The sequence below is a fragment of the Hippocampus zosterae genome, chromosome 21, assembly GCF_025434085.1.
Source record: "Hippocampus zosterae strain Florida chromosome 21, ASM2543408v3, whole genome shotgun sequence".
Taxonomy (NCBI): domain Eukaryota; kingdom Metazoa; phylum Chordata; class Actinopteri; order Syngnathiformes; family Syngnathidae; genus Hippocampus; species Hippocampus zosterae.
This window is the reverse complement of record NC_067471.1, coordinates 6,126,317-6,145,171: the sequence shown is the minus strand read 5'-3', so window position 1 is coordinate 6,145,171 and position 18,855 is coordinate 6,126,317. Positions and strand designations below refer to the sequence as shown.

The 18,855-nt window shown below is 45.1% G+C and overlaps 2 protein-coding genes across 13 annotated transcripts in view; both read right to left on the bottom strand.

The window, feature by feature from the left end:
- The window catches only part of LOC127593812 (ELKS/Rab6-interacting/CAST family member 1-like), a 69,929-nt gene extending 54,515 nt beyond the window's left edge, over positions 1-15,414 (bottom strand). For 5 of the 7 annotated variants that reach the window (XR_007960518.1, XM_052055459.1, XM_052055460.1 and 2 more), the window contains exons 1-4: positions 15,178-15,413; positions 8,678-9,459; positions 7,627-7,704; positions 7,392-7,547 (exon numbers count right to left, since the gene is read on the bottom strand). Coding sequence is in view for 5 of the 7 variants with exons in the window: in XM_052055459.1 (XP_051911419.1) it covers positions 7,392-7,547; positions 7,627-7,704; positions 8,678-9,190 (747 nt within the window). In the remaining 2 variants the exon portion in view is untranslated. Of the gene's footprint in view, positions 1-7,391; positions 7,548-7,626; positions 7,705-8,677; positions 9,460-15,177 lie in introns of all 7 variants that reach the window. The other 2 variants (XR_007960517.1, XM_052055464.1) reach the window with 1 other exon arrangement.
- A 1,225-nt stretch (positions 15,415-16,639) lies between these two features.
- Positions 16,640-18,855, bottom strand: part of LOC127593837 (ninjurin-2-like) — a 150,184-nt gene continuing 147,968 nt past the window's right edge. For 3 of the 6 annotated variants that reach the window (XM_052055531.1, XM_052055529.1, XM_052055528.1), the window contains 2 exons: positions 18,704-18,783; positions 17,468-18,090 (listed from right to left, as the gene is read on the bottom strand). In XM_052055531.1, the coding sequence (XP_051911491.1) occupies positions 17,921-18,090; positions 18,704-18,783 (250 nt within the window). In that variant the 3' untranslated portion in view covers positions 17,468-17,920. Of the gene's footprint in view, positions 18,091-18,216; positions 18,547-18,703; positions 18,784-18,855 lie in introns of those variants that run through there. The other 3 variants (XM_052055532.1, XM_052055533.1, XM_052055534.1) reach the window with 3 other exon arrangements.

Here is an 18,855-nt window from a genome sequence, read left to right as displayed (position 1 = left end):
ACAACAAGCAGTAGCTCAAGGTAGCTCTAAATGTCAGAAATGAATGGAGGCCTTTGTAATTGAAAAAAAAAACATTTATTACACTTTAATAAAAAAGTTAATATAATGTTTTTTTTTTTTTTTTACAAATTGCACTAAGGAGTGGCACCCAAATTTCGTTGTATGCAGTATAATGAAAATAAAGGTGATTCTGGTTCTAATGTGGACTCCAAAACACTGCAAGAAGATCTCAAGGGACCACTGTTTCATAGAAGATGAAAAAATGAAAACAATATAAACATTTGGTTGTAGGGCTGGACGATTAATCGAAATTTCAATGATTATGATTGTGGCTTCTCTCGAGCTATGAAGCGTAACAATTGGTGAAAAAACATGAATAAGCAGAACGGCTCGGTGCGTTTACAAATTCCCGATGTTGTGAAAGTACAGTAAACGCAACACGTGTAGCATGTAGCCTATGTGATTCTGCCGTCCCTAAATGTGCTTTCAGCTGTTTAATAACACCTTAATTGAAATTTACCGTCGACCAAACGCACAACAAAATACAATTATAAACACTGTGTTGAAAAGAAAATATTCTTCTTTTTTAAAACGTAATGTGCTTTAATCCTAAAGCCAATGGAGGTGGTGTTATTCAAATGCTAATGAGAGTTAGCATCACTTTCGAGAGTCATATTCCTTCAAATAACTAATATTCTAATTATTCATTCATTTCATTCAGACACCTAGGGACAATTTAGAGTGTTCAATCAGCCTGCCATGCATGTTATATTCTAATTATTCATATTCATAATATGTAGACACACTGTGGAAACACATTCACGGAGGTAAGCTAACGCTACCAAAAGGCAGAGATTCTTCGCAGTCTGTGGAACAAATGAGGAGTTTTACTTCTAAAGGTCAATGGAAACTTCTTCTTTTCTCATTCTAAGTATGTACTCTATCTATTCACGGCACGACACTGCCCCAAGGGGCCAAAACGCAGAATAACAGTCGGTATATGTTTTTGGTTTTCCCACTTGATATTTTTGTAGTATATATGTACCTTCTTACCAATTAATTTTCTCAATCAAGGATTCAACGAATTTTCCTTTCCTCAAAATTCAAGGATGCAAAGATCCAAGGCCTCATTTTTTTTGTCATACCATCACATGACATGACACGAAATCCAATCAAATTCAAGTTAGCCCAAATACATCCCAAGACTTGTGAAAATAACATATGATATTATCAAAGCTAATTGCAATTCATCACTGTAATTCACATTGCATTGAACAAATAAATAATGCATGAGATGGAATCAGTAGTTGTTCTTCTAGCATTAATAGAAACAAATATTAATTGCAAATAGAAACCGTCCTGCTTGCATTCAGCAGAAAATGCATGCACATGTTCATGAAGAAATATGCTTTGAAAAGACAAGGACTTCCGCTGCTACCCAATTCCCGGATAAATTAACGGCGCAGGCACGCAAACACAGACGCGCAACCGCACGATCGCTCTCGTCAAGCATACAAAAACCGCATCGGGGGCGGCTCGAGGTAAACAAACAGTCCCGCACGAACGCAGCTTGCATCAGTGAGCGCAGTGCCAACTTCACAAGGTTTTCAGACGAGCGAGCCGGATGATAAGAACGCACATCCAGCGCACACGTTTGTGCCACACCTCCCACCGGCATACGCAGCTGGAATGTGCAGCTGAGAAATGTCAGACCACTTGAGAGATTGACGGAGACGCAGGAGAGGGAAATAATTGAGGCATCCATTAGGAAGCCTTTAAAAACACTCATGGGAATACAACGGATTAGATGTGAAAAGGCAAGAACAGTGCAGTGTTCATGATGCTGGAAGAAAAATAAAAAGGGTCAGAAAACATTTTTTTTTCTCCAGTGCTTCGGCTGAGTCATCTTTGTTCACCTTTGAACCCATCAAACGCCTCCTGATTCCGCACAGCAGTCAGCTGTTTAGTCACCAGTCAGTACAGAGGCCCGAAAGCTACTTCTTTTCAATATAAATATGAAATCAAGGGACACCGAAATGTCCTCAGGCTTGCATTGCAAATGTCACAGCTCACCTGTCGTCTGAGTTTGGTCACGTGACATTCACAATACAAGCCCAAGGGCACTTGGACCTTCATTTAGGTCAACAGCAGTGGATGGCACAAGGATAAAATGGCAGCGCGCTAATGAAAACAGATTAATCATCTTAATTATTCATTCATTCATCTTCCGAGCCGCTCGATTCTCACTAGGGTCGCGGGAGGTGCTGGAGCCTATCCCAGCGGTCTTCGGGCAGTAGGCGGGGGACACCCTGGATCAGTTGCCAGCCAATCGCAGGGCACACAGAGACGAACAACCATCCACGCTCACACTCACTCCTAGGGACAATTTAGAGTGTTCAATTAGCCTGCCACACATGTTTTTGGAATGTGGGAGGAAACCGGAGAAAACCCACGCAGGCCCGGGGAGAACATGCAAACTCCACACAGGGAGGCCCGGAGCTGGAATCGAACCCGGTACCTCTGCACTGTGAAGCCGACGTGCTAAAGACTGGACTACCGGGCCGCCCTACTATAGCATATACAGGTATCTTAAAAAAAAAAACTAAAACTAAAACTAAAAGTAACTAAAAGTAAAAGCTAAACTAAATGATGCAATCTAATTTCTGAACCGCTTAATCCTCACTAGGGTCGCGGGGGGTGCTGGAGCCTATCCTAGCTGTCTTCGGGCAGTAGGCGGGGGACACCCTGAATCGGTTGCCAGCCAATCGCAGGGCACACAGAGACGAACAACCATCCGCACTCACACTCACTCCTAGGGACAATTTAGAGTGTTCAATTAGCCTGCCACACATGTTTTTGGAATGTGGGAGGAAACCGGAGCACCCGGAGAAAACCCACGCAGGCCCGGGGAGAACATGCAAACTCCACACAGGGAGGCCGGAGCTGGAATCGAACCCGGTACTTCTGCACTGTGAAGCCGACATGCTAACCACTGGACTACCGGGCCGCCCCATCTTAATTATTATTCTATAATTTGAATATTAACCCTTTGAGTGCCACTGACGTCAACTGCCGTCAATGGGAACCCTAATGAAGAGCGCCATTGACGTCAATTGCTGTCAACTGTTTTTATGGGATTTCTTTTTTTGAATGGGCAGAGAATAGGCTCGGGATGCTTTGGTTTTAGGTTTTAAAAAAAAACATCTCCCCGTTGTTACTCGTTCCGTCTCATCCGTCTTGTGTGTGTGTGTGTGTGTGTGTGTGTGTGTGTGTGTGTGTGCACAAAATGGCCACGAGCCATTGTACGGGATCGCCCACTCGCATGTTCTAAGAGGATCTAAAGATGGACGAATTATAAGAAAATCCCTCATTTTAAGGGAGCGGATGGAGAAACATCGTCTCACGTTCGCCTCGTTGCCTGCACAACAAATCCGGATGACAAGAATATGTATGGATCGGAGTCCAAACACGTAAATAGTGAATCCAAAACAGCTGAAGGGCGCCTCCAGTGCAATGTTGACCCTAATCAGTCACATTGAGATGCAGCATGAGGGTCAGTGGGGGCTTCGCAGGCAAGGAAAAACATTCGGAGAGCAGCCAGCTGTCACATGTATTTAACATGAGTTTTTCACGTCACGTCAAAGATGCACAGAGCCCAGGAGGAGGAAAGGAAAAAAAAAAAAAAAAACGGGAATGCCTTCGCGCCGGCTTCATTCCTGTCCAGGGAATGAAGCCTTATAAGGAGAGCCATGACTACCGCGGGGGCCTCGGCATGCAAACACAGCAACCTCGCAGGGGAAAGTGGAGAAAGTGAGAGTAGGAGGAGGAAAAAGGAGGAGGGAGCCACTGTCGGAGAAGTCAAAGCCTCCACCCTGCAAATCTCTCTTTCCTTGTGTAACCCGCACAAAGCGAAAGTTTAATAAGACTCAAGTGCCGTGTTTTTTTTTCTTCTTGTTGTTGTTATTGCCTGTCCTCTCCTCCTGATCCTCTCCATCTGCTCTGTTCCATCCATCCACCTATTTACCTCCCTGGCTCGCTCCCTCCATCCTTCCTAAATAAACATGCGGGTTTGAGGACCATCTGTTAGGTGTGAGCGTTCATGTGTGAACAACACACACAGCCAACACGCTCTAGAGGCGGCCATTTTTAAAGGCTTCCTTCTTGCTCGCAGACACTCAAAAAAATACTAATAATAAAATAAAATATATTTTAAATTAATTATTTTTTATTAATTTAATTAATATTATATAATATTTATATAACTATAATATAAATATAATAATAAATATAAATAATTAATTAATATAAATTTTTTTGATTAATTAACTAACTAATAATAAAATAAAATAAAATATTTTTTAAATTAATTATTTTTTATTAATTAAATTAATATTATATAATATTTATATAATCATAATATAAATATAAATATAATAATTAATATAAATAATTAATATAAAATTTAATTAATATTATATAATGTTTATATAATTATAATATAAATATAAATATAATAATAAATATAAATAATTAATTAATATGCAATTTTCGATTAATTATTAATAAAATTAAATACAATAAGCAGCACACACACATACACAGGCAGTTGGGGAAATAATGAGTCATAGGTTGACGAAAACGGTACGGGCCGCAGAGGCCGAGCCGAGTGAGCGATGACACAAAAGCCATGGGCGCTGTCTTTTGAGAGGTTGGCATCGGGCATCGAAGGCAAACGTGCCTTAAAGAAATGACTTTTTAGAAAGTGCCGAGTCAGCACGCCTGTTGTCCTTTCCAGGTCGACTTGCGTTCGCACCGCGGGTGCCCTTTGTACTCCCGCACATATGTCAACGAACAACTGCTGCGTGCGTCGAAAAATGACAACATATCAGTCTACAGGAGCTCCTGCAAAATAGTGATATGACAACATTTCAGTCTACAGGAGTTCCTGCAAAATAGTGATATGACAACATTTCAGTCTACAGGAGCTCCTGCAAAATACTGATCTGTGGAATAAAAACAGCGGGTCACCCACGACACAAAATACTCAACTGAAATATATGACTCGAGTACAGAAACTGTTGACCACCCATCATCACAGCCATCTATTTCCAGTGCAGCCCCCCCCCCCCTCCCAGCATTCATTTTTAATGCGTAACATTTACACTCGCTCTCGTTTTAGGTCAGTCAATCATTTCTTCATCTCCATATGCAGTCGCCTTCCCTATCGATTCTTCCCTCTTCCTTTTCACAACATTGCCTTCATCCCCCCCACCCACCCCCGCCCCCAGGTCAGTTTTTATTTGCCGTGCATCCTTTTTCCATTCCTCCCCACATTTTTTTTTCCATGCTGGGAAACACATTCTTTTTTTTGGTGGGGAGGGGGGGCAGGTGTGTAGAACATTCTGATTTTGAAATGTGAAGTGGCTGTCGGAATCTGTCGGCCGGAGCGTCTCGTCACTGGCTTTGGGTTAATGAAATTAGAAATACTCCGTTCAAAGCCAAATGTAATAACATTCAGCGCTGAGCGGGGAGATTATAAACCTTTAATGAGTCAGCACGCCGAGCGGTCTCCGCCGCGATGCGTTCGGGCGACGCTGGGTTTGTCTCCTCCAACCGTGTTAATCCCATCATTTATTTAAAAATAAATAAATAAATAAACTGCAGAAGACTGTTTCATTGTCTTGAATGGAGGGCGGGGGGGGGGGGGGGGTGGATTTGCACTGCAGTGAACAAAAAAAAAAAATGACACAAATCATCCTTGTGCAGCTAGCCGGATACTACATAAGAAACCCGATTGTCATACACTAAGCCACATTAACGCAGAGTGGAACAGACACACAAACAAACAAAGGGGTCACACATTAGATGAACCGATATAAACCCCCCCCCCCACAAAAAAAAATAGCGCAAAATAGCATACAGAATAAACCTCAAACAACATGCGTGAGACCTCAAAAACACTCTCCCCTTCCGCATCTCTCTTTCGTCTCCATCGGCACACACGCCGTCTCTGACGTCACGCAGCTCGGCGTGCAGCCGGTAGCCGTTTAGCGGCCCTGCAGAAGGACAGTGCCGCTTATTGTTTTCGTTCGCTACTGGCGCGCGAGGACAAACGATTGGCTACCATTCGAGTGTGAGCTCAGACAGACTCCTGCGGGGAGAACTCGATGGTGGAGAATCAAGTCAAGAGAAGGAAGCCAACATTCCAGGCATTCCTTGCGCCTTTTTTCTTCCCTGCGCTTCCCTTTTTTTTTCCCCCCGCCTGCAGTGATCAAACAAGAAACCAATCACACAAATGTAACCAGTACGGCCTGAGTGACCCAAAAGGGAAAACGGCCGGAATGGAGATTAATGCGTTTGGTTACGCCTGGCTCCTTTTCTTGCTTTCTAGTTTATTGAATCTCCACGACCAGGATGGGGAAAAAAAAAAAAAAAAAGCCATCAAGAAGGAATGAAAAATGGACCCGCTGTCTATACTCAAAGAGAAAAATATAACCCTGAGATGAAATCATAGCTCTCAAAAAAAAAAAAACACTTTTTGATAGCTTCTTAGTGTTTACAAACTGCACAAATGTATGCTTGCTATGCTAGCCCGTCGCCATGGTGACGCTATTGTTTACACAGCATCCCCGTTCCCCTCTTTTGGTTCGAGGCCGCGATGCACAGTCGACGGAAGCAAACACGGGAGGGCGGGGCCGAGGTGAACATTCCTAAGCGTTTGGAGGCGTGACCCGGCATGCTTGCGGCTGTGCGCCTGTCCGCAGGGGAGCGTCTAGCTATAAATTACCCGAGGCCCACTTCGTTTCTAACGTGGCGAAGAAAGCGAGGGGAAGGAGAGAGCTGACTCACCGTTGGATGACCGTAATAGAAGGCGGGGGGGGGGGGGGGGTGTTGTAAATGAAGAAGAAAGAGAATACGAAGATGTGATAGGAAGTGGAAAAATGGGGATATCACATTAGCGCACGGGAGAGGATGCGTTCATGTTTTAACATGTATTCCCCCCCCCCGGCGCGTGCACATGACCTATGAGGAGGAGCGTGAGTGCACGTTTGACATCAGCTAATCAGCTAGCGCGTTGTACTCGCTGAACTCTCAACAGCTCGATGCGTCCGTTTGACACTCGTGCCTCACGTTTGTATCTCAAACAACCTCTCCCCATTGAAATGAATGAAAATGTGATTAATTCGTGACAGTATGACCACAATAACAAAATGTTTGGGTGCATTACCGGACTGTTTTTTATAAAAACGTACAGTAATGACATCAGTGGTGTTGTGCTCATTTTTCAGTCACGACTAATCCAAAAAAAAAAAAATCAGTCGAGTAACTATTTGATTTTTTTTTATATAACAAGTAATCAGTAGAGCGAATGCACAAGGTTTATTTGGTACCTGCGTTTCTTCCTGCACCACCCTGTACTGCTCCTTCCACACGGTCATCTTGGTGACTTCGTCCTTCCTCAGCGCACGCTCTTTTTTTAGCTCCGGGCTCCAGAATGTCTTGATGGAGTTCATGGATGAGCTCAACTTGGACTCCTTTGCGTCCAACTGGAATAAGAACGCGTGCAATTTTGGGCGTTTACATGTGCGGCGTAGATTGCCGTTCGTTGACGTTTCGGATACTTACGTCTCTGCGGAGAAGTTCATTTTCTCGCAGGACCTCTCGCAGCTGACTTTGCAGGTCTGTCATGGCGCCTTCCCGCACCTACAGCATAATTAGCGTTTAAAAACACTGCGTGTTTGAAATCAAACATCATGATTTTAATTGGGGGATGAAATGTTGGGATTTGAGCACCACTAAGGAGTGAACATCAGAGAAGAGTCACCAAACGACGCAAAAGTACATTTTTTTAGTTTCAAATTAAGCGCAAACTAATTGGAACATGAAACAACTTGTTGGACTCCTCCCCCCTTTTTTTCCCAGTGTAAACCACATTTACAAAATAATGAATGCTTCTGGATTACATCATTAATGTTTAAGGGCGCGGACGTTGTATCGGTCTGTCGTGGTGAAGAAGGAGCTGAGCCAAAGGGCGAAGCTCTCAATTTACCGGTCGATCTACGTTCCAACCCTCATCTATGGTCACGAGCTATGGGTCGTGACCGAAAGAACGAGATCCCGGATACAAGCGGCCGAAATGAGTTTTCTCCGCAGGGTGTCCGGGCTCTCCCTTAGAGATAAGGTGAGAAGCTCGGTCATCCGTGAGGGGCTCCGAGTCGAGCCGCTTCTCCTCCACATCGAGAGGAGCCAGATGAGGTGGCTTGGGCATCTGATTCGGATGCCTCCTGAACGCCTCCCTGGTGAGGTGTTGCGGGCATGTCCCACCGGGAGGAGACCCCGAGGAAGACCCAGGACACGCTGGAGAGACTATGTCACCCACCTGGCCTGGGAACGTCTCGGGATCCCCCGGCGTGAGCTGGAAGAAGTAGCTAGGGAGAGGGAAGTCTGGGCTTCCCTGCTAAGGCTGTTGCCCCCGCGACCCGGCCCCGGATAAGCGGTAGAAGATGGATGGATGGATGGATGGATGGATGTTTAAGGGCTTCATTTTTGGCAAAAATCAATTTCATGACTTTATGCTTTTTAATGCCCCCCCGCGAAGAACCAATTGAAACATACTAAATACATTTTTCGAAGGCCTCAATGATTTGTGGATAAGGTACGAAAGGAAAACCCTCACCTGTCTCATGGAGTGCGGCACAGTGGAAGCCTGCGTGGGCTGACTTTGCACGTCCCCGCCAAACGCTATGGAGTCACTGGACACCACCCCCCCAGGACCCCCTCCTCCAGAGTTGATATTCGGGTTGCTCCCCACAAAGGCGGTCCGAACCCCGTAAGGCACCCTCGCCCCGGCCCTGCCCAGCGTCATGGTACTTTTTGGCAGGGAGGGGTTCAGGACGCTACCCAGGCTCCCGATTCCCATCGGGTCTTCGGTCCCTTCGGCGAAATACATCGGCCCCCCCGTGGCGTAAGCGGCATTGAGTGACTGGATATTCTCCATGGATAAGGTTTTCCCGGAGCCGGTGAGGCCGGCAGTGGAGTTGCTGCTGCTGCTGCTGCTGCCGTTTCGCCGGTGAGCCAAACGCGGGGATCGGGGGAGGCGGGGGGAGCGGCCGGGGCTGCCCGACGCCGACCCGTTACCGTTGGATCCCACCGCATCCAGCTTGGAGACGGACCGAGAACTTCCGTACATGATGAGGGAATCTGGTAGGCTTTTTGGGCTCCAACGAAAAGAATTAAGTGAGAGCACCAGATAGGAAAGAAGTAATCATCCAAGTCGACGACTTGCGTCCTGATGAAAACATTAGTCACGGGGGAAGCTCGCAACGTCCCAAGTGACAAACGGAACAAACCGATTCCTGTTCGCCGTCTTGAGCGCGTGATGGAATGCTGACACCCCTGTGATCACTGTAATCCAGGAGGCACCCCACCACTCCACAAAGGCGGCAATCGCCGAGTCACCTGGAGGAGGAGAAAGAGGAGAGTTGTAAGAAGGCTCTTGTGAGCAAAACCTGCACATTTTTTACCGAGTTACGCTTTGAATATGAAAAAGCCTTATACGTCGAGAAGACATTCATTCATTCATTCATCTTCCGAGCCGCTTGATCCTCACGAGGGTCGCGGGGGGTGCTGGAGCCTATCCCAGCTGTCTTCGGGCAGTAGGCGGGGGACACCCTGAATCGGTTGCCAGCCAATCGCAGGGCACATAGAGACGAACAACCATTCGCACTCACACTCACACCTAGGGACAATTTAGAGTGTTCAATCAGCCTGCCACGCATGTTTTTGGAATGTGGGAGGAAACCGGAGCACCCGGAGAAAACCCACGCAGGCCCGGGGAGAACATGCAAACTCCACACAGGGAGGCCGGAGCTGGAATTGAACCCGGTACAGGGGCTTTAGGTAGGGGTGGCTGCTTTAGAGTGCCTCATTGTTGCAAGTTTGCATGCTTTCGGAATGTGGGAGGAACCCGGAGCACCCGGAGAAAACCCACGCAGGCCCGGGGAGAACATACAAACTCCACACAGGGAGGCCGCAGCTGGAATTGAACCCGGTACAGGGGCTTTAGGTAGGGGTGGCTGCTTTAGAGTGCCTCATTGTTGCAAGTTTGCATGCTTTCGGAATGTGGGAGGAAACCGGACCACCCGGAGAAAACCCACGCAGGCCCGGGGAGAACATGCAAACTCCACACAGGGAGGCTGGAGCTGGAATTGAACCCGGTACAGGGGCTTTAGGTAGGGGTGGCTGCTTTAGAGTGCCTCATTGTTGCAAGTTTGCATGCTTTCGGAATGTGGGAGGAAACCGGAGCACCCGGAGAAAACCCACGCAGGCCCGGGTAGAACATGCAAACTCCACACAGGGAGGCCAGAGCTGGACTCGAACCCGGTACCTCTGCACTGTGAAGCCGACGTGCTAACCACTGGACTACCGGGCCGCCGTCGAGAAGACAACGTTGCAAAAATGCAAGCCCACCACATGACTTAGCCTCAACGTCAAATTTCACAGCCCTGCAGCTAATTCGCAGCCAGTCGGTCGCGGGCCGCCTGCGCTTCACAGAAACGGGGAAAGCCATCTGCGTCGCCCCCCCTCGCCCACCATCCCTCACCCTCGGGGCTGCGAACACACACCTGAACGAGGGCCGGCACACGCACGCACTCCGGCCTCAGCCAATCAAGTGGAAGCGTGTCGAATGTTTCGCTCTCTGGAGGGGAAGGTATGGGGGGGGGGGGCTTGCTGACATAATGTCCTATTTGCTTACAGTGACGCACATTGCCCCCAATGTACAAAAATGAACCCGATTCATATACTTTTCAGACAAAAGAGTAGTATCAGCACAACAACTTGTGATGCATCATGAGATGAAGCAAAAGCTCACATGCCCGAGACACATCTGCTGAAGGCGAGGCAATCATGTGAAAAAAGAAAAAAAAAATAAAGCCAACGCTCTGCCAAGTGAAACATCTGCAAAACACTCCTCGACCGACGACACGAAATTCTTTCAAATGTGCAGCGCACGGGATTTTCGACAGCGCACACGGGTGAGACGCCGAAGTGCGTGTCGTCGCCGGCAAAAAAAAAAAAAAAACACGACACGCTTTCAATTCTATTTTCCAGACAGTTCCAGTAGCTTTGCGCCAAAGGAGCCCGCGCAGTGGCATTTGTGAAGACTGAAAGCCAGGAGTCAGAAATAGAGACAAACAGATACATCAGGGTTTGCTCAACCGCCCTCGGTGACTCAACACTTAAAGAAGTATGTGAAAATAAAATGTCTGCAATCCACTTCTCTTGACTTCAGCTGACAGGAATTTGGCTTTTTTTTTTCTATTGAGCGTGTTACATTTTTGGTACTTCTTTTTAGGGCCTATAAGGTGACAGTGAGGTCACCTTCGGCCTGAAAATGCATTTAAAGCAATAAAAACTCAAATTGAGTGTCACGCCTAAACCAAAGGACTTATGCACACACTACAACATGTATTTTGTTCAAGATGACACCCTGAAGCCTAAATCACCATTAATTTGATCACACAACTCATTCCTATGAAGATACAGTCAAACTCAGAAAACGTGCTCAACTCGGCCTGAAAATGCATTTAAAGCAATAAAAACTCAAATTGAGTGTCACGCCTAAACCAAAGGACTTATGCACACACTTCAACATGTATTTTGTTCAGGATGACACCCTGAAGCCTAAATTACCATTAATTTGATCACACAACTCATTCCTATGAAGATACATTCAAACTCAGAAAACGTGCTCAACTCGGCCTGAAAATGCATTTAAAGCAATAAAAACTCTAATTGAGTGTCACGCCTAAACCAAAGGACTTATGCACACACTTCAACATGTATTTTGTTCAAGATGACACCCTGAAGCCTAAATCACCATTAATTTGATCACACAACTCATTCCTATGAAGATACATCCAAACTCAGAAAACGTGCTCAACTCGGCCTGAAAATGCATTTAAAGCATTAAAAACTCAAATTGAGTGTCACGCCTAAACCAAAGGACTTATGCACACACTTCAACATGTATTTTGTTCAGGATGACACCCTGAAGCCTAAATCACCATTAATTTGATCACACAACTCATTCCTATGAAGAGACATTCAAACTCAGAAAACGTGCTCAACTCGGCCTGAAAATGCATTTAAAGCAATAAAAACTCAAATTGAGTGTCACGCCTAAACCAAAGGACTTATGCACACACTTCAACATGTATTTTGTTCAGGATGACACCATGAAGATTAAATCACCATTAATTTGATCACACAACTCATTCCTATGAAGATACATCCAAACTCAGAAAACGTGCTCAACTCGGCCTGAAAATGCATTTAAAGCAATAAAAACTCAAATTGAGTGTCACGCCTAAACCAAAGGACTTATGCACACACTTCAACATGTATTTTGTTCAGGATGACACCCTGAAGCCTAAATCACCATTAATTTGATCACACAACTCATTCCTATGAAGATACAGTCAAACTCAGAAAACGTGCTCAACTCGGCCTGAAAATGCATTTAAAGCAATAAAAACTCAAATTGAGTGTCACGCCTAAACCAAAGGACTTATGCACACACTTCAACATGTATTTTGTTCAGGATGACACCCTGAAGCCTAAATCACCATTAATTTGATCACACAACTCATTCCTATGAAGATACATTCAAACTCAGAAAACGTGCTCAACTCGGCCTGAAAATGCATTTAAAGCAATAAAAACTCAAATTGATTGTCACGCCTAAACCAAAGGACTTATGCACACACTTCAACGTGTATTTTGTTCAGGATGATCCCCTGAAGCCTAAATGAGCATTAATTTGACCACACAATTCATTCCTATGATGACTTGTTTAGAGCTCTTGAACTGTCAACCAAGATAGCATTTAGCATAACCAAAGTAATAACAATAGCGCCGGTTCCCAGAGGCATTAGCGTCGTTCAAACTTTTTGCTCCGTCTGTCAGAGAAGATGCGCGGCGTTAACCCCATGTTTCTGGAGCTAGCATAATAGCGCTAAATCTCCATGCTTTTTTCCGTACCCGCCCTGTTGTGACGGATCTCATAAAGTCTTGGAATATCACAACTGGCCCATGGGGGGAGAACTCCGGGGTTGAATGCCAAAAGCGTGGATGGTGTCGTCTCCCCGATGCCACCGCTTCCTCTGCATTCCCTTTCCGTCTTTCCCCCCCGGCATTCCCGAGGTGTTGGACGCGTTCTATTTTTACGGCAAACACGCCTCCGTCAATCACTCCACACAATATCGCACAATACCACACAAACACACAAAGTGAGTCAACCTATATTTAGTCACGTTATTGTCTATCAAAGTGCCTGCCGTTGACTAAATGAAACGAAGGGGTGTATTTGGTGATCATGATGTGTGCAGAAAGACAAGATGAGTTAATGCGAGTTAACTCGTCTGATGAGTTAACTCATCTGATGAGTTATATTGAAGCAAAACGTGTTTTGCTTCAATATTTCTCCGATGACATTTTCGGCTCGTCTCACCAGACTTGAAACCAAACACAATACGGCACTGTGTGCAAAAGAGAAGAACGCGTTTAAGTGTGAGATATCATCCTCAGCAGCCATGACGGCTTGTAACTTCACCCTCACGAGGTGCAGATAAGACGCATTACTAATACAGTCGATGGGAAGCGCAAAGCTGATAAACGGCAGATAGCATCGGCTCCCGTCCGGAAATTAACCTGCGATGGAGGCTGTAGGGGAAAACGACGTCAAATAAAAAGATGAACTGTCAATTAACATAAAAAGGGGAGCTAACGTTTCCCACTTGAAAAGGAGTGCCGTGAGAAGTTGCCAGGCTAAATAAGGATGAAGTGAAATATGGTCTGCACCCCTCCTGGCAAAGCAATCAACATGTTTGATAAATAACAAACAAAGTGCAAGAAAGGTGAGCGTGGAGGTTAAAAGTGAGACTCGATTTGACAAGGCTGCTAAGGAGAATGGAGGTTTAAAAAAAATTGCCTTTCTGCCGTTCAATCATTGAAGCGGGGGACAGCGGAGAGTGTTTACTGTAATCTGCGGGAAGGAAGCAGGTTGCCTGGCTCAGTCTTCCTGTAGGAGAGGCAAAGACATGGAGCTGTGGGAGGAAATCACAGCATCCCTTTCCTCACATTCTGGCGTTCTCTCCCACTGAGCGTTGCATAACAAGGCAGGGCCAGAAGATTTCACCACCCCGCCTGCATCAACACGGCCGTATCGGATTCACGATCCATTTGGTTTGCAAATGTGTCATTATCTGGACACAAGAGGATGAGTGTTTGCACTGGTGTGGCTTTGTGCAGATATGGGACATGATTCGAGCAATGCAAAAATTAGGAAGGTTCAAAATTGTTATAAGAATATTTTTCTTAGTGAAGAAGTGAGAGAATACCGATACCAGGGATCGGGCTAACACCGGCCTTATTTTTTTGTGTTTTCCACGGATACCAGCCGATACTCGAGGCAAAGAAAATCTGAGATTGAGTAAATTTTCCTTGACTGTAGTTGGAGCTATACTGCGTCAGTTTGATCATCATCTGCAAAATGTTAAATGGAATTTTATGCATCAAAATCCAAGAGTAACATGAGGCCTTTTGGTTATGCAGAGTCTGGAGCTTGCGAAACTTGGTGCTTGCCGGACAGCCCACTTATGCAACTCGAGAGAAAAGTTCATCAATCTTATTTGCTGAGCAGAAAATGAAGTCGTTTAACAAAGTGTTGTCATCTAGGTTTACCTAAAAGTATTCCCTCAGGACTAACATCGCTCGAACATCAGCAAGATGAGGAAGGTAAAGTGGTATCGGTGTTGAGGTATCGGGTCATTTTTAAATGTCTATTACAGCAGCTACTATGACATATTGGACCGTTAAATCTAAAGAATGTGCATGCTAGGCTAGGTAACAAGGCTGCAAGTCAACCCCAAAGTGTCCCCAAACACGCTTGCTCAAGCTGAAAGTGCTTTGGCTCACTAGCCATCAAATTTTAATTATGTTATTGCTGATTTTCCTGTCCGCGAAGGGTAGCGCGCGCACACGCACGATCAGCGCACGCACTGTTCACATGTTAACCATTGCATCCAAAAATGGAATTGCGTAAAAGCCCAAATCCAACAAATGACAACATGCACGCTTGCGGGCTCGGACTGACAGCTAACTTCCACTACTCACGGTTGCAAAATAGGCTTCAAGATGGACAGTCGGAAAGGCGATTCAAGATTATCCCTCGACTCTCGGAGCTCCCGTGGACGTTCGGCGACGTGATCAGACCGTCGTGCGCCCTCTTTCCGCTCACTAGCCCCCGTCTGAAGGCGTCTTTCCCGGCCGCCTCGCTTCTCCCCCCTCCAATATCGTGCCTGCTCCTCCGCTGGCTGCGAGGCGGCTTCCCCACTGCCGCGGACGCTCTCGTGACGTCACGACGCAGATGCGCGTCCCCGTGACGTAGCCCCGCCTTCCTGACAGCTAGCGGAGTAAGTAAAGAACAAGTAGCTAGCTTTGGTTTGTTTTAATTGTCGAATTAATTTTGCTTTTCACAGAGTCCAACCATCGAACCAGACACAATATTTCTTGTTTTGAGCCTTTGTACAAATAAGGTAATTAACAGCACCCTGGTTTTGTTTTGTTTTTTTCACACAATGATGTCGAGGGATAGTTTTTCTGTCTCATGTCAATTTCCAAATATTTCCCGCCCCGCCGAAAAAGAAAAAAATATTCTGCTAAAAAGACCATCACTTTCTGTTTTTCTTTTTTTTCTTCTTTTCGAATGGAGTCCAAAAGAAAATACCATCAACTTTGGTAAAGATAGCACGACTGTCTGTGTCGTGTTATTAATTTTGTGTGTGTTAATTTTGTTATTTTGACTACAAAATGGCGCCGCGAGATTAACTGCCTTTCCAACAGCTCTTATATTTTGTTGTTCTACTTCTTCCTTTCATTACTCTGCTGCTGTGAATTGGGAATTTCTCCATTGCGAGACTAATAAAGGTTTTCTTAATCTTAACCCATATACCTTCAATTAAAATAAGGCATGTAGGCACAAGGTACTTGTGTAAAGAATTTGTAAAAGTAGTAGTAGCCTACTTATTCAACTCAAAGTAAAAAAAAGAGACCATGAAACATTACATTACAAAGGTAAAATCAAAATACTTTTCTGACATTGTGAACTGATGCAATAAAAAATGCTAAATGACCTAATGTTTTAACAAAGAGTAGATTTCAAAAGTAAAATGTCCAAAAAATATTTGTACTTTACGTTACATCCCACCACATCACTTAATTAATATCAACGTTCATGATTGTAGTGGGCTGATCTCAGCTGCTCACTCATCTCTTTCACAGACAATTCCACGTCACTCAAAGAAATCTTTCCAACTTTGACACCCACTGACCTCATCCACGCTCACACACGCAGAGACAAACAAACACACGCAGTGTCCCAGTTCTCCGGGCGCCAGTCAGTCAGACAGCTGCAGTATATATAGTCTGCTGGCTAAAGTTCACCACGCACAAAAAGATTTGCACCCAAATCTCCCCTCTGCGCTGCAATGTTTTTTTGGCCTGCTTTTTTTCACCTCCAACGTCAACAAATCCTCATTATCAATCATTCTTATTCATTAAGTCCGACAACTCATCATTTTTATGTTTGGCAATTTGATTTTATTTTGAAACTGCCAAATCAGGTCATGGTATTTTAACAGTATGAGTAAAGCAGTTTTAAAAGAGGACGACTGCAATTTAAAATCCTTCCAAACCTTTCAGGGACAGCGGTCATGACAGTTGACAGCTTCTCATGTTAACAGGTTACACGTTATCATTATTGGTGCATGAAAAGGTTACTGATTAATAGTTTTAACTGGATATCCAACTTGTAGGTGACGATAACACGGCTTCCCATGTCTTCCTTTCTCGATTGTAGGTCGATGGGAGTGTCAGTGAATGCGCATCATCAGCCATGGGAAGTGTCCTGTGCGCTGCATGCCAAAGGTGCTGATGAATAAGTTGAGCACCGTGGTGATGAACACTATGACGGTGGTTACATTGTTCAAGTAGTCCAGGCGCTTTTGAAGAGTGGAGTTATTTACATCCCGCCGCCCTGTGACACACACGCACACCAAAGATGCGTTTGTTTCATCCAAACATTTATTTATCACCTTTGCTGATAAATCGTGCTGAAAAAACACTTGCAAAGAGTCCAAAATGCACCTTGTAGAACACCTTCACATTTAATCAGTATGTTGAAAATGAATGTTTCTTGTGAAAGAAATTAACCCTTTCAGGGACAGCGGTCACTACAGTGGACAGCTCATCACATTATCACATTACAGGGTGCATGAAAGGGTTAAAACGTGTTAAAATGATTCCACTCAAGCACATCAAATATTCATGTAGTGTATTTTTTATCCTAATTTATCCATCATATATGTTATGTTTTGTTCTTCAGAAGTGCAGCCGGGCGAGCAGCCAGCGGAAGAAACCCGTCCTCTTGGACCCAAAGAAGCTGATGAAGAAGTTGATGACCGTGGTGACGAAGATGACACCCGTCGCTACGTTATTCAGGTAGTCCAGCCATCTCTGGTTGGACACCACGTTCAGGTCCCTGCGAGCTGCAATGTGCACATGCCGGGACAGACACACAAGCACACGTGGTTCAAACATCTCGCACGCAGGTGGGCAGGCGTGGGGTACACACATTCCATGTTTACACACATTCCGTTGTTTCCCACGATGTGGTTAGAATGAAGTGACACCTCAGATATGTTCTATGTCTATAAAAGTTGATTCTCTTTAACCCGATCATGCACCCTGTAACCTGATAACATGATAAGATGTCCCACTGTCGGTTGGGGACTGAAGTTAACTCAGTACTGTGGCGCTCTCTAGTGGCCTGTCTTTTTTTTTTTAAACAAGCATCTTTTCACAATACAAAACGCTGAAACATCCATCGCAGCAGGCAGCTGCGTTGCGTGCCGAAAGCGGACTTGACGATGTTGACGAGCAAGGTGAGGAAGACGATGCCCGTGGTCAGATTGTTGAGGAAGTTTAAGAGCCGCTGGTATGAGGGGAGCAGGGTCAGCTCGACCCGAGCTGGACACACACAACACACATATGCATGTGGTTGGCCTATTGTGGTGGTTCACACAACTTTGTAAATAGCTCATAGTTTTCAAAAGTATCACCATCATGACCAACATTGAATATACAGTAGTTAGTAGGCCAATGGGCTCTGAAAAAAACAAGGCAGAGGTTTTATTCCGAAAAAGTATCTTTTTACTGTACTCGATTTAAACCACTAGAGGGAGCCATCATATAATAAACAATGTGCAGCCTCACATTAATTGTGATTAGTGCATTAGGTTTGTCCCCCGAAATGTGTATCCCGAGGAGCTTAAAAGTGCATCCTGGCAAAGAGGCCCGTGCGCTCCATCCCAAAGACAGAGATGAAGACGTTGGTAACAAAGACGAGGAAGATGACGACAGTGGCGCTGTTGTTGAGGCTGTCCAGGCGCTTGTGGTTGGCCTCGTCGTTGAGGTCTCGCCGAGCTACGGCAAGATGTAGAGATCTCTAAATAGCATCGCCAGCAGCTTTTTACATTTTTTTAATGAATTTATTTTTGCATTTCATGCATGTTACAGGTGTCAGTGTTTTAGTGTGTTAACATGGCGGATGGATTTGATCTAATCAATAAGAATGGCTCACCTATGACAACGATCAGGATCCCGGCGACTATCTGGAGAACCAGTGAGAAGGAGATGAGAGTCAGGACAGCTGCGTAGTACCTGAAAAGGTACGCAAAAGACACATTTTGTACATCGACATGCCAGTGTATTCACAACACCTATTCATCCATC